The sequence below is a fragment of the Serinus canaria genome, chromosome 1 (assembly GCF_022539315.1).
Source record: "Serinus canaria isolate serCan28SL12 chromosome 1, serCan2020, whole genome shotgun sequence".
NCBI classification, from domain to species: domain Eukaryota; kingdom Metazoa; phylum Chordata; class Aves; order Passeriformes; family Fringillidae; genus Serinus; species Serinus canaria.
The window spans coordinates 46219663-46234853 of NC_066313.1; the positions used below are offsets into that span (position 1 = coordinate 46219663).

At 41.6% G+C, this 15191-nt stretch overlaps 2 protein-coding genes and 1 long non-coding RNA gene across 3 annotated transcripts in view; 2 read left to right on the forward strand and 1 right to left on the reverse strand.

Annotated features, from left to right (window-relative positions):
* The window catches only part of PAN3 (poly(A) specific ribonuclease subunit PAN3), a 550273-nt gene that overhangs the window by 223115 nt on the left and 311967 nt on the right, over positions 1-15191 (forward strand). The gene's annotated exons all lie outside the window — the stretch shown is intronic.
* POMP (proteasome maturation protein) lies at positions 3260-14514 on the forward strand. The gene is made up of 6 exons (XM_009102855.4): positions 3260-3339; positions 4759-4856; positions 5612-5672; positions 7674-7775; positions 12220-12313; positions 13971-14514. The coding sequence occupies exons 1-6, from the start codon at positions 3337-3339 to the stop codon at positions 14036-14038; spliced, it is 426 nt and encodes a 141-aa protein (XP_009101103.1). The 5' UTR covers positions 3260-3336; the 3' UTR covers positions 14039-14514.
* LOC127059277 (uncharacterized) lies at positions 9361-12213 on the reverse strand. Its single transcript, XR_007776922.1, has 2 exons — positions 11736-12213; positions 9361-10264 (listed from the first exon to the last, which is right to left on the reverse strand). It is a non-coding gene; the product is annotated as an uncharacterized LOC127059277 (long non-coding RNA).

Sequence of the window (15191 nt, forward strand, 5' to 3'; positions counted from 1 at the left end):
TTTCCTGAGCCCTTTCAGAACATGGCTTTAACGAAGCCGTGTGTTCAGAAGAGCCCCTAGAGAGTCTTGTTTTGGAACAGTCTGACGCCTACACATTATTATCTTTGCTACGTTTTGCAGTTTTGTGTGAAATTTATTTTTAATCTTTAACAAAACATGCCCCTGTTTATCTTAAATTCAGAAAAGGTTTAATAATGTAAAACAAAATAACTTTTTAAATAATTAGATTTACAATGAATGCCAAAACATAAAAGTATAAAGCAAGTTAACAAGAAAGGAGTTCTTAAAGATCAAAGAAAATGTGTTTATTTGATTTGATTAAAAACAAATAAAAAGTACTTTCACTTTAACAAGTTATAACTGGCTGTTGACAAAAACCAGTGAAAGAGTTTCCCAGTCCCACAGAATAAAGGTTTTCTTCTGATAGAGGTTCACGTAGCCAGAACAGATTGCTGACACTGATACGTCAAAGGAATTATATTTTGAAAAGTGACAAAGCTGCATCAATATTAAATAAAAACATGGATAGAAAGACAAGCTTCCTTGGAGAACATACTCCTTTTGCAGCCTTTGCCTCACACATAAAAAATTTTAGGACTAGGGTTAGGGTTAGGTAGCAAAGGCTGCACCACACCAGACTTCTCTACCCATGGAAGAGGAGATCTGCAGAGGCCAGCTCTCTTCTGGGAACTCTGCTGCTATGTTAAAGCAGATTTTGAACTAATGTTGTGCCTCTGTGGGACAGCTTTTGAATCCATCTTTCTTCTGGAGGCTTCAGCAGGAAATGTACAGATCTCCCATGAAATGATGCCATGCTGGGATCCAGGCAAGAGAAAGCTAAGTAACTGAAATCAGAATTTCTTTAGGTCAGGCTGTTTAAGATTCCTTTAATGAGTTTTTTTGTTTTTTTTTTAAATTCCAATTTAACTGATAAAAGACCATTGAACAGTATCATTTTCTTTAAAAAGAGCAAACACTCCCCCATTTCCAAAAGATAAAAGTGTCCATAGTCTAAGGATAGCTTGAATCTTTAATGAAGGTCCACAGCAAAAGCAAAGAGACCAAATTTGACCTTCAGAAAATGCTGCGGTAAAAAATATCCAGAAAACACATGAAACAGTCGTACATTTCAGACCTCCACTACACAAACTGATGAAAAAAAATTCTCAAAAAACCCCTAAAACATTTGGAGTTTATCTCTAAAGGCAACATGTGAAATTCATCATCCTAACTTTATGGAAGTCACCAATTTAGAGGAGCCATAGTTATTTTCACACTAATTTTAAGGTGTCCACATCCTCTTAAAAGAGTGTTCCCAGACAAGAAGGCCCCTTTAGCAACTGCAGGCACTGCATCTCACTTTCTATCTGCTTCTGAGCTGTCAAAGTGTTCATTGCTCACCATGGGCTCCCATTTCTGGTCCCAGGTTTGGTCAGCCTGACAATTGCTAGTGCAACTCCTTTGTCTTTGCAGTGGGGCTGCAGAGAGGCACCCCATCACCCACTGTCAAGATGCTCACTCTAAGATTGTTAAGGCAAAGCTGGTTGTAGAAGAAATCAAGCCTTGCTCCAATTTGAAATACTTGGTAATCTGATGAAAAAAAATATGTGTGTGATTTGTGTTTATGTCTGGAAGTTTTCCCCAGTGTGAAAGCCTGTAAAGGAAAACCAGTTCTTTCTTGCAATGTATGCCCTTTTATGTTATGCAGCCTAGACTGTGGATCTCAGTGATGTCAAAAATGTACATGGAGTGATTGCATCCTGTCTGTGTCCTGCAAGAATGACTTTGAAAGTTCGATGTTTCATCTCTCCAGTCATATCCTGATCAACAAACTCGGTCAATAAATAAATACATTTAGTGACAAAACCTAGCTTTCTGTAAGCTGCAGTCAAACAGGAACTTGATTTGTTTTTTGTATTCACATCTATTCTATAATAATGAATTCAGCACCACAATAACCAAGTACCCATTATAATTATAAGATCAGAGAGACCTTTGTGGTGCTCATTTTCCTAAAAATGATTTTAAAAACTCCAGTCCTCCATTCTCATTCTTTTGAAGTTATTGCTTTAAACCTAAGACTTAAATACAAAGGGCCAGAACTTGGGTTGAGAATGTGGGGGGTGGGGGACTTAGGAGGTGTACAGATATTGTCCAAGAAACAGGAAAATGGACTATAAAGTGTATTCATTTTTCAGTCTTGTTTTTTTTGCAAATCTGAGTGCCACTAAAACATATATAAAATTCCTGCTTAAATATTGCCTCTGTGGGTGGGTGGGTGTGTATGTGTGAGAGAGAGAGAGAGAGATGGCATTTAATCGCCACATATAAAATTTATAAGAACAGGTCAATTTGGGTTACTAAGCGTAACACAGATTAAAAGGTTAAAGGGTTGAATGAGCCTCACATCTCAGAAGAAATATATAAAATAAATATCCCAGATACACATGTGGAGCTATGCATTGAAATATTTGGAAAACTCTGGAAGTATCACTGCCTGGTTTCACCACCTCAGGCTATCAGCATTGTGATGCTTTTGGTGTCCCCCAAGCAGTTTTTGCTGCCTGTGGCAGAGCAGGATGGAATGGGTTTGACTGAGAAAAGCTGCCCACACCACTGACAAGGCTGTCCCATCCACTATGGGAAGGTGTTGGTCAACTTTAGATCCTGCCTGGGACCACGGTGGCACTGAGACAGCTGGGCTCTGCTGGCATGTGAGAACGACATGAAGTTTTAGCCTGGAAAAGAAGATGTCAGTGGTGACCTTATTGCTCTCTACAAGTGCCTTGAAGAAGGGTGTAGGCAGGTGGGGGTCGGCCTCTTCTCCCAGGCCACAAGTGACAGGATGAAACGGTCTCAAGCTTTGTCAGGAGAGGTTTAAGTTGGACGTGAGGAGGAATTTCTTCACCGAAAGGGTGATTTGGAATGGGTTGCCCAGGGAGGTGGTGGAGTCACCGTTCCCGGAGGTGTTTAGGGAAGGACTGGATGTGGCACTCAGCGTTATGGTGTCGTGGACATGGCAGTGTTCGGTCATGGGTTGGACTCGCCGGTCTCAGAGGTCTTTTCCAACCTAGCTGATCCATCAGTGAACAGCGCGTTCAGTTCACAAGGCACAGACCTATGAGCAAGAAAGCCATGGGAAGGAGAGCGCGGGCCAAACCCCACACCCCTCACAAGGCGCCAGGGGAGGGGGCGCAGCCGCCATCAGGCACCGCCGCCCCCGCACCGTCATGGCCCCACGGGGGCCCGCCCCTCACGCGGCGACGCACGCGGGGGGCGGGGCGGAAGTGAGCGGGCGGCGGCGGCGGAAGTGGCTGCGCGCGTCGGGGGCTCAAGATGGTGAGTGCGGGCAGCGCCGGCGCTGGACGGGTAGAAGTGTTTTTGTGCCGGATCCCATCGGGTCAAACCGGACCGAACCGAACCTCCCGCCCCGTCACCCCCGCCAGATACCCCTCCCCTCACCCTCTCGGCGTCCCCGGGGGCAGTGGGACCGTGCTGAGTCATAGGGGTCCGGCGCGGCCATGGCGGGTTTCCTCACGGGCGCGGGGGACCGGGAGGCGCGGGGGGCCCGTGGCGGCTGTGGTTAAAGCCCTTCCCTGCAGCGGGGCGGGACGGGGAGCCCCGGCGGTCCCAGCCTCCCCACAGCCTGCGGCTTCGGCGGCGTAGCTCCCGGAGAGGGAGGTCACGCCTGGGCCCTCCGTGGTGGGCAGCGGCACTGGGACCGCCTCAGACGGGCTGGGCACTGGGGTGCCTCGAGAGTCTTGCTTGGGGAGTGTTTCGTGGTTTTCTCCGTGAGTTTAACTTTGATCTTCCCTCCTGTCAGGTCACCCAGGTACCGTATCGCTTTAATGCTTTCATTTACAGCAGTCTCACAAAGGTCTGGTCGGTGCTGAGTGTGTAAATTGGTAGATGCGTTACATGCATGGAACAACAGGCATGTTAGGACTGTCCTACAGCTCTTATGTTAGTAAGAGCTCACATGTTGCTACAAAAGATCTTAGCTGTAAGCATGAATTTTCTTTTGGATTTGACAGTGCTGCTGGGGGTAACCCTTGCAATGAACTGCTCATCGCTGTCATCTTCCAGAGATTATTGCTGCCACCTTTTGTTTTCAGATATTGCCCTATTGGTGGAGCAATTTTTATGAACAATCCTAAAATCACTTCAATAAATTTGGGTAGGTTAGAGTGAAATTAGTGACCTGGGTGACTAGTAAGCAGTACTTAGTAAGTCTGTGGACTTCTGATGATCCACTACTGGTTACTGCTTTCCTTTGTTCTTTTAGTTAACTGGCATACTGGGCTGCTCAAATACACGTTGTCCTCCATATGGCAGCCTCAAACCGTGGCTAAATTTGGTCTTGTGTCAGTATTGCAGTAAAATGAAGGAATGCTCCCCTCTGTCCTATCATCTGTCTGGACTTGCCACTTTCCTTTCCATCCCTGCAGGCCAGGGTGGGAACAAACAGGGGGTGTATTGTGAGTTTAACCCGATCTGGGTCAACCTGATCCAAAAATGTTGTCAGTACATTTAGTTCTTATCAGACTCTCTGAAAGAATTCTATATTAGTGTAGAGTTTATGTTTTGGGTGTTTGGTCTCTATTTTAAAGAAACTCTAAAGTCTAGGGTTCGTCCAGGGGTACTTTAAGGAGTTTTTGAGCACTTCCTTTAATTTGGCTGGCCTAATGGCCCATACAAAAGTGGTCTGATTCTCTTGAAGTAATCCTCTTTTATTTTTTTTTTCTTTTTTTGTTCCAGAATTCCAGAGGCACTGCTTCTCTGTTGAAGGACAGTATCTCATTTACAGACGTTTCAGCTGCAGGGCTGTTTGAAGGTCATGATCTTCTGCGCAGGGGGTACGCTTTCCTTTTGCTTGCTGAATTGTGTGGTAGACAGTGTTGAACTTCAGTGGGTGTTAAATGTTGGGTTTTACAGAAGTTTCTTGCAAGGTGTGTTGCAAACAGGCATTTACCTCTGTGATACTGTCCTTTAGAAAAGAAACAGCAAAGTATTGGGAATTGGGAAATATCAGATAGTTTTAATATACATTTATACGAGTGTGCTGTAACGCTGTGGGAAATGGTTGATTTCAGCATTGGGACAAACCCCAAAAGTAATATAATGAAAATAGTTTGGAGTTTGCCATTTTTACTGAAGTGCAAAACTTATGTCTCTGTCTTGATAATGAATCCAGAATAAGTTCATGGAGTTTAAAATGCCATACAACTGGCATTGGGGGGAAGGTGTGTAGAATATTCAATTGCAAAAGCTTGGAGGCTTCAAAATAATATACAGTGTAGCTTGGACATAGTTAAATTAGTTAAATTTTATTTATTAGTATTTTAGTCTCTTTCTGAATGGTATGAAGGAAGAAAAACATTCTGTTTTGTCAAGCATAAAGGATGTTTGAAACTCTTTTTCTTCTGGCAGTGCTGTAGTTAGAGGTTTTACTTGCTGCTTCACTATTAATTTTTTTTTTTTTTAGTTCAGACTTTGCTAGTTATGTGTCTCTGTGGGCTGGTGTTTGTGTCTAAGATTGGTTTTGGAGTGCAACTTAAAAAAAATATCCCAATAAATTTGAAGTTAATGTCCTTTCTACTTATTCTTTTAGCTTTACAAGTGTGAAAAATGAATTGTTGCCCAGCCACCCACTGGAGTTGACAGAAAAGAATGTAAGCATAACATCAAATGTAGCCATCTTCACTCTTAACTAATTATGAAGTTTAAATTAATGGTGTGGTTATCTGGGGTGCTTTGTACAGTAGCAAGTAATAAGCATGGTCTTTAACAGAATGAAGGTGTTCAACATTAGTAACATTTTATTTATACAACTAACATTGCTGGCAAGCCTGTTTAATATTAACCTCTTACTAACCTCTGCTTCAAGTGTGTAAGCAGCCTTCCAAGTAGGGACTTGTGTGGTCAGGTTTAGTCATCCAAGAGTGTGTGTGCAACTACCATAGGTAGGCCAGGGGCACACCTGTCACCTCGTGAAGGCTGATTCTCCCATTTTTGTCTGTAGATTTACCCTCTGTCTTCATTTTCAGCCTTTCAGCCTGTGAACACCCACATATTTTTCCATAAATTCCTCTATTCCATCTAGACATTTTACACCTACAGTTTATCATAAGTGTTTGCAGTCTTTCCTGGCTCAGTCCTCACTCATGGACCATTACGAGTGGTCTGTGGAAGGCAGAGGGAGGCCAGACTTGCTGGTTGAGCTGAATGTCTCTTTTGCCTGTTTTGTCAGAAGATACGGTGTATCAAACTGTCCTGAAGCAATGTTACCAAATTGCTAAGTTAAAAAGCAGGACAAGGTCTGACTGTAATGTCTACTATATTCTGATTTTAGCCAATTTTAGTGTTGCCTTGCATTAAAAGGATGATTTTGTGACACCAAATTTGTGAGTTTATTTATAAATACTGTTAATGTTTCAGAGCTGTTTGTCAATTGATTTTTTTTAAACTGATTGCTATAACTTAGTTTTTAATTCTGTTCTTGCTGTACAAAATCTGCATAATTAAAAGATCACATGTTAAAGAGACAAAAACACACAGAAATAAATAGACTGTGTGATCCCCTAAGAAGTATGTGAGTCTTCTAAATTGTTTCTTCCTCATTTGTTTAATTTTTCTGTAAGTCTAAGGCCATTTTAATAATTACTTTCACATTTTTGAATGGGAAAATATTTAACTTAGCCTGAGATAGTTATGGTTGGTTTTGCTGCTATAAATGTTAAAAAAGGTTTTTCAGGTAGCACTGGTAGAAACCAAATGTCTCTGCTATCCAAAAATCCTTCTCTATAAAATTAAAGAAATGGAAAAATTATGTAACCAGATTTATAAGATTAGGATGAGGCATATAAATAGTATTTTCTGCTACCTTTTGAAGAGCATTCAATATAGATTGTTGCTTGTTATGTCTTTTACTTGTATTTTTCAGTTGGTTTTTGAGATCCCTTCTCATAAATATGATGTTCTCATAACAACAAGGTTTTGTCATAGTGATGGAGTACAGTTTTTCAAATTATAGATTTGAGTTTTTTTATTGCTTAAGCTTAAGTTTAACACGAAGTATAACTTCTTTGTACTCCAGTACACATGGGTGAGCACTTTTTCTTTAAAAAGCCTCTACTGAATAGATTTTCTTTGTCTTACTGGTAAGTTTAAGAGCAATTGGGGAAAATATGAGTTTTCATTTGCTTTTCACAATCATAAATACTGTAAGGGGTGCTCTGTTTCCTTGCTTGATCAGAAAATAAGTACATCCAGTGTTTTTAAGTATTCTTTGATAACTAACTAATCACATCAAATTGGTTTTTGTGATCTTTAAACTGGACTTAGCTTCCTGTTTATCCAGACCATATCATTGTAAAGTAGTACAAAACTGTACCACTTGGTGGTGTTACATCTCCTGATTATCAAAACAACAAAATAAAATGTCTTCTAATAATTTGGAATAAAATCCAGCAAAAAAACCCAATTTCAGCTTTATAGAAATCTTACTGCATCACTGTTTTCCTGTACGCTTCAGATATGTTTGATGGTATCACTGAATTTTTACATACAAATTAAGTAAGCATGTTCTTTTAAGTAGGATGTCACAAATTACTTCTATGCCTGTACTTTAAGGTAACTTTTTCTAAAATAAAAATCAGTATTGTTTGTGACAGTTCCAGTTAAATCAAGATAAAACAAACTTTGCCACACTGAGAAACATCCAAGGAATCCATGCACCTTTAAAGCTGCAGATGGAATTCAGAGCAGTGAAACAGGTAGGCATTTTTATCCAACTGGTATAACTTAGGCCATTTGAGAAAAATGTTTATCCTGAAACATGCTTTCAGAGACACGTCTTTCTTTGTTGAGGTATCTTATGTTTCCAAAAGAAATTAATTTGTTGTTAAAATCTGCTGTTAAAAACGATGAACCAAACAGTGCAATTACTGGTTTTTAGAACAGTCCATATATTAGAGCCTCTTAACTGCTGTTCTCTTATTGGTTATTTGGTGAAGTGGTAACTTTGCTGTGGAATAGCTTCCTGTAAGCCTTCAGAGAAAAGCAGGAGGAATTGAGTATTCCTAAAATTAATACTCTTCTCCTCTCCCCTGCAGAATGTATGACCTTCACAGGAAGGAGTCTCTGTAAGTGTAGGGAAAAGAGACTTAGGGGTCTGAAGCAGGTAGTGATTTGGGAGTAGATGTAGAGGTAATGTGAAACCTGAAACAGAGAGTTTTCTATGTGCTTATTGTTCCTCAGCCTTTGTTGTCAAGATCAAGCGGGCTCTACAGGGAGTTAAGTTCAAAGGTTTTAACTCTTAATTGAGAAGCTGAGTCTGTCTCCTTTTCCTTCTTTTCTTCTAGGATTGAGGGTTGCTGGAGAAAGGGAAACATAGAAAACTCATTGGTCCTAGTAAACTTTTTTGTCTTCTTGAAGGTCGTCAAGCTTCTAAGAGTAGGTTTTCCAAGTGAATGAGAGCAATTTTGTACTCTGAGTGATAAGGTGCTACTAAACCATAGTGAGCTGCATTAAGCTTAGAAGAAGTTACTGGTCCTGAAGATGTAAAAGTCAGGATGTGAGATACACAAACATCCCTTGGTCTCAGCTGTGCTGTCTTGAGGAATCTTTTTCCTAACTAACATTAGCTCATTGCAGAGAATGAGGGAGGTGAGGATATCCTGTTAGTCTGTCTCCAGAGGTGGTTTTGGGAGAGTGGTGGGGGAAATATGGTGATCAGAAGGTTTTTCGCTTCAAGATTCGTATTGGGTATAAAAATTCTCTTGTAGTTTAGCTGAAGTATCTCTAGCAGTAGTGAATGCATTCTCAGAAAACTTATGCTCTGAAATCTGTGTGCTACTTGAAATTTCTTTGGAAATACTGTGAGTGAAGGGTGCAGAAGACTGTTGAAAGTAACTGGGAGCGGACTTGAAGCTTAAGAATTGATTGAGATCATAATTATGATACATAATTATTAGACATATTTATGATTTAGATTAATTAAAAGGAGGATTATGTTTGAATGTGAAAGTCAGGATAGCTCTTTCACTTGTGTACCTGACCTATCAGAGATGTAGGAGGCTTAGAACGTAGTTCCCAAACTCTGCAGTATAAGTCAGTCACCCAGTACTGACCTCAGGGTCTGGAAGTTTGCAGTGAACCTCCCCAGCTTTGTGAGAGGAACTTTAAAGAGCAGACAAAAAGTACTTTGTTATTTCTCAAAGTGCAGTATTTGCTGTACTACTGTCATGGTTTAAGCCTGGCACAATACCAGTGCCCCCAAGAGAACACCTACTTCCCTGGCACCTACTGTGAGATATGATCAGAGACAGAGCAAAGCAGGCTCCAACTTAAGGTTAAAAGAAAAAAAAAAAAAGCATTTATTAACCTACAACTACAAAGGAAGACACACAAAACACAATAGAACATAAGATGAAAACCTTCCAAAATTCTTCCTCCTCCCCCCACCAAATTTCCAATTTCATTGCCACCCTTCAGACAATCGATTCTCAGTCTCTCGAGGAGAGAGGAGTCCCTCTTGCGCCACACGCCTTCCATGTCCAGTGCTCTCACCACTGCACATGGATCAGAGCTGCTTCTAGGGTTTTTCATTTTAAGGATACTTTGACCAGTTCCAAAGGGAGCACAGTCCTTCTCCTTTTGGGACACTTGTCCCCCCCAAATTTCACCCCCTGGGGCCGAGGGGTCTCTTGAACAGAGATCGTCTTCTTCTTCTTCTCTTCTTCGAAGCGGAGGGCACCACCACCACCCTCCTCACCCGTCGTCTCTGTTCACTCCTCCACATCACTGCACTCTCTTGGCTCTGAGCCATCGCCTCCCCCTAGAACGCAGTCTCTGTGGCACAGAAACACCCGTGGTTCTGCTGTGGCTACACAAGAAAAGTCCAGCCCAAAGCCACTCCATCATCTCCTCCCACCTAGAATTTTCTCAACATCTTCTCAATCTCAACAGCTTCTCAATCTCATCAACTTCAGGAGGACTCAGCTTTTGCAAGGTTCTCATCTTCCTCAGAGGGGTTAAAAGTCCCGAGCTCTCTCTCTCTGCCGGTTTACTTCGTCAACTCCCACACTTGGCTGCCCTGCTGGGCACCCCCCCCTTCTCCTTCACGCCGGGCCACTATCACAGCCGCCACAGGCACCGGCTCTGTCTCTCTCTCCCTCGCAGGGGGGGGTGGGGGAATGGAGGACGGCTGCCCGAAGCCCTTGCAATGTTCTCCTCCACCCTTGGGCCCAGGCCTGTCCTACCTCTCTCTCTGGCCACATGGCTCCCCTCCCCCCCTGCCCAGCCAAAGGAGCTGGGCAGGGGGGTCTACTCACTCTCCAGCGGGACTCCAAGAGGAAGTTCCCCTGGGAGATCACAGCTTTTAACCCCTGTGTTCTCAGAGGCGTATCCTGCCCTCAGTGGACAAACCAGGTGCCAATATTAAATCTGAACACTGATTGGATTGCCCACACCATCACAAAAAACTTCATTTCCTTTCAAACCACGACATTCCACCCTTCGCCTCTGAGAACACATTTTCTAAAATTATCATCCAAATTACAATAGACAAACTCTACTTAAACAATAAAACCTCTATTAATCTATCATCTTAACCTAATACATTACATGCTTTGCTCTTATTCTTCTTGATCACATCTCACAGTTCACCTTATCACTCATCCAAAAATCGATTTCCCGGTCAGGGAACCAAAAATGTCATGGTTTAAGCCTGGCACAATACCAGTGCCCCCACGAGAACACCTACTTCCCTGGCACCTACTGTGAGATATGATCAGAGACAGAGCAAAGCAGGCTCCAACTTAAGGTTAAAAGGAAAAAAAAAAAAAGCATTTATTAACCTACAACTACAAAGGAAGACACACAAAACACAATAGAACATAAGATGAAAACCTTCCAAAATTCTTCCTCCTCCCCCCACCAAATTTCCAATTTCATTGCCACCCTTCAGACAATCGATTCTCAGTCTCTCGAGGAGAGAGAAGTCCCTCTTGCGCCACACGCCTTCCATGTCCAGTGCTCTCACCACTGCACATGGATCAGAGCTGCTTCTGGGGTTTTTCATTTTAAGGATACTTTGACCAGTTCCAAAGGGAGCACAGTCCTTCTCCTTTTGGGACACTTGTCCCCCCCAAATTTCACCCCCTGGGGCCGAGGGGTCTCTTGAACAGAGATCGTCTTCTTCTTCTTCTCTTCTTCGAAGCGGAGGGCACCACCACCACCCTCCTCACCCGTCGTCTCTGTTCACTCCTCCACATCACTGCACTCTCTTGGCTCTGAGCCATCGCCTCCCCCTAGAACGCAGTCTCTGTGGCACAGAAACACCCGTGGTTCTGCTGTGGCTACACAAGAAAAGTCCAGCCCAAAGCCACTCCATCATCTCCTCCCACCTAGAATTTTCTCAACATCTTCTCAATCTCAACAGCTTCTCAATCTCATCAACTTCAGGAGGACTCAGCTTTTGCAAGGTTCTCATCTTCCTCAGAGGGGTTAAAAGTCCCGAGCTCTCTCTCTCTGCCGGTTTACTTCGTCAACTCCCACACTTGGCTGCCCTGCTGGGCACCCCCCCCTTCTCCTTCACGCCGGGCCACTATCACAGCCGCCACAGGCACCGGCTCTGTCTCTCTCTCCCTCGCAGGGGGGGTGGGGGAATGGAGGACGGCTGCCCGAAGCCCTTGCAATGTTCTCCTCCACCCTTGGGCCCAGGCCTGTCCTACCTCTCTCTCTGGCCACATGGCTCCCCTCCCCCCCTGCCCAGCCAAAGGAGCTGGGCAGGGGGGTCTACTCACTCTCCAGCGGGACTCCAAGAGGAAGTTCCCCTGGGAGATCACAGCTTTTAACCCCTGTGTTCTCAGAGGCGTATCCTGCCCTCAGTGGACAAACCAGGTGCCAATATTAAATCTGAACACTGATTGGATTGCCCACACCATCACAAAAAACTTCATTTCCTTTCAAACTACGACAACTACCTACACCACAGTGAAAACTAAAAATCTATTAGAAGGCTGTTCTTCTCAAACAATTAAACAAAAGGAGATGGTGGTGTTTTGTGTCTTTGTGTGCCAGTAGTTCTCTTATTCCAGTATTGTTTTTTCTGCCTTTGGACTTTTCTAAATCACTTCAGACTGAGAAATCCAAATATGAACCCTTTCTATTTCAGACTTGCTGAGACTTGAACTCTTGATTGAACTCTTTTTACAGGTCCAGCGTCTACCATTTCTTCACAGCTCAAACATGGCAATGGATATTTTGAGGGGAAATGATGAATGCATTGGTTTTGAGGATATCCTTAATGGTAAATACATTCTGGCTTTAATATTATAGAATCATTTAAAGGTGAAATTTGGGAGCTCTGAAATTCTTTGCCTCTACTCAGCAAGAGAATTAAACTCCCAAAATGCAAAGAAAATTAAGTCCTAAAAGCAAAGAAGCACTGGGGCAGAAGAAATAAATGTAATTCAGCTGTAAGTTATGTGGAAATTACTCTGCAATATTGAGCAAGACAGTATTTGCTTATAGGCTGGGTTTCCAAAGGAGTACATGTATGTTGTATGCCTTTTTGCTTAGAAACTTTTGAAGTACTTGTGCAAATTTTGTCAAGCAGAGGTTACAAAGTTTTTACATTCTGTAATTAAAAAGAAAGTGTTAGAGAAGAGGTAGAGAATTAATGAAACAGACTTAGCAGGGGAAAGGTTCCCTCAAATGAACTCAACAGGCTGCAGTTGCATGGTACCCTGCTGACTGTTAGTTTGTGTGGAATAAAATAAACCTGGAAAAATAGCTTTTGAACAAATTACTTCTAGCTTGTATTTAAGGAGATGGAAGGAGGCAGAGTATTTTGAAGTGGGATTGGAGAATGGAAATAGCTGGGGAGATAGGAAGCTGGAAATAATGAAAGAACAAATCTGAATCTAGAGGCATGAAAATAACCCCAAATCTGGTGTTATTTTATGTGATGGATATAGAGGGACCAAGGGAAGGAATCTTGGGCTATTGTGGTTCCACAGGGGTAGACAAATGTTGAACATAATTTGTAGAAATTTGGTTATTGACCACTGCTCACAACAAACTGTTAGATTTTTATAGAGTGCTGTGGAATGAGTGGGCTATAAGTGTTTTTGTTAAGGCTTTATTTATGAGAAAGTGGACTAGATATTTTTGTTGTCTCTGGAGGAATCAGAGGCATTAATATATCTTGTTTATGGAAGGAAAGCATGATTGATGAACCCATAAAGAAAAGTGTATTTTTTCCAAACAGTCGCAACAGTCATGTTGGCTCTGGGTTTGGTTGGTGGTTTTTTTTGGGTTTTTTTTTTGGTTTTTTTTTTTTTAATTTTAATTTTTTTAGAAAAGGATTTTGTACTGTCAGTATTGGTCTCTCTTGTGTCCTCTGCAGATTCCTTGGTGGCATTTGAGTACAGTGGCTAATGTCAACCATACTTTACAGAGTGGAGGAAATCTCAGAGATATTTACAGGTGTAGAATTTCTGTGAAACTAGGCAGCTGGGTAGAAAAGAGAAACCAGGAATATGACCCAGCTAACAGAAGGGAGGACTGTGAGCTACAGTTGTGCAGAGAAGTTTTGCTGGAAAGAGGTGTAGGGCAACTGTGGAGAAATGCTTCAGTCAGACTTGAGTTTTCTCAAACACTAAACTTGTGGTGTAATCCTTGTGAGATTCAGGCAGTTGGAGTCTGTGCTTATGCAGAACTGATTGGTTTTACTTGAAATGTGTGTGTCCTTGTGACAAGCTGTTCGCAATATACGTGTTTGTTCTATCAGTGCTTTGGGATAGAGGCTTCTGAGTTACAGATCTGCTCTTTGCAACACTGTCAAAAATAATTCAAGTAACTGTTGCACTAATCATTATAATGAAAAGAGATGTTCACCTTCATTAGTTGTTAGGCTTTGTAGCTTGCTAAAGTCTTCATGCTGTCAATTTTTCTTTTTTCAGATCCTTCCCAGAGTGAGGTTATGGGAGAACCACACATGATGATGGAGCACAAGCTTGGTTTATTGTAACAAAATATACTTCAGAAAAACGTTTTGTGTGTGTCTTTCTAGTGCAGATCTAAGTACATGGTACTAAATTGACACTCACAGTGTTAAGCAAGCAGACTTAGTTATCACTTGCCTTCCTTAATGAAAAGGCACATTAAATGTTTAATGTCTCTAAATTGTTCTGTGCTTGTTACCAATCATACAAATGTCCTGTAAAGTTTAAATAATGCCTTTTCATATACTGCTCAGGACAATAGCTTCTCAAATATGGAAATGCTATATGTGTATACAAGAAATTCAAAAGTATCCAGGCATTTTAAAACTGACTACTGTGGTAAATGCATTTAATGGGGGAAGAGGAAGGTATTTTCCGTTGCATAACTCTTTGTTCATGAAAATTTCCATACACTTTTTAAACTATTGAATAAAAGTTTGCTATAAATGCTGTTGTATTTCAAAGTATATTTAATCCTAAATGAAGAATCTCTTATCCGTGACCCAGTGTTGTCCCTTTTGTTGCAATATCTTTGAAGGTTTTTAACTTCGGCATTGCCAGTTACATACATTGTAGCCCTCTCTTGACAGCTACTTGAGTTAGCTATTAAGATTTATGTAGAATTGAAAGTATTGCTGTAAGAGTGGAATTAAAGGTCTAGGTTTTTTTCATGTGTGTCCCTGAGAGGGTATTTTGGTTTCTGGAAGTACAAGCAAGTTCCACTTGGGGTTTAAAGAGATATTTTAAAATCTGTTTGAACATAATCCAAAAGCGCGCTCCCAGGTCTAGGTATTTTAGTATTAAGAAAGAATGTAGAATTATTAAAGTACCTAATAAAGCTGCTGGAGTAAGAACATGAAGATATGGTGGTACAAATGCAGGAATAATTATTTGTGGGTTTACAAAAGTCAGATCTTAATTAAGGAAGAATGAGACATTTATACTTAAATACATCTTTTAAAGGAGCAGACCACTGGAAAGGTTTTTGTGTGTCTAAGTGGTTTTATTTATCAAATTCAGGGTTGTAACAACTATTCCTGGTGTCATACATGTGTATATATGTTATATCAATCCTGCAAGGCAGCTAATACAAAGTGGCATATCAGGAAAAAAAGTCTGTGGCTCAAAAAATGTTATCTATTATCAGATATGAAGAACTTGAAAGAGTATTTCTAAAAC

Excerpts from the sequence above, each read along its gene's own strand:
- POMP (XM_009102855.4), top strand. Across the intron at positions 5,673-7,673 it reads TGGAGTTGACAGAAAAGAAT|TTCCAGTTAAATCAAGATAA; the intron begins GTAAGCATAACA and ends TGTTTGTGACAG. Across the intron at positions 12,314-13,970 it reads TTTTGAGGATATCCTTAATG|ATCCTTCCCAGAGTGAGGTT; the intron begins GTAAATACATTC and ends TTCTTTTTTCAG.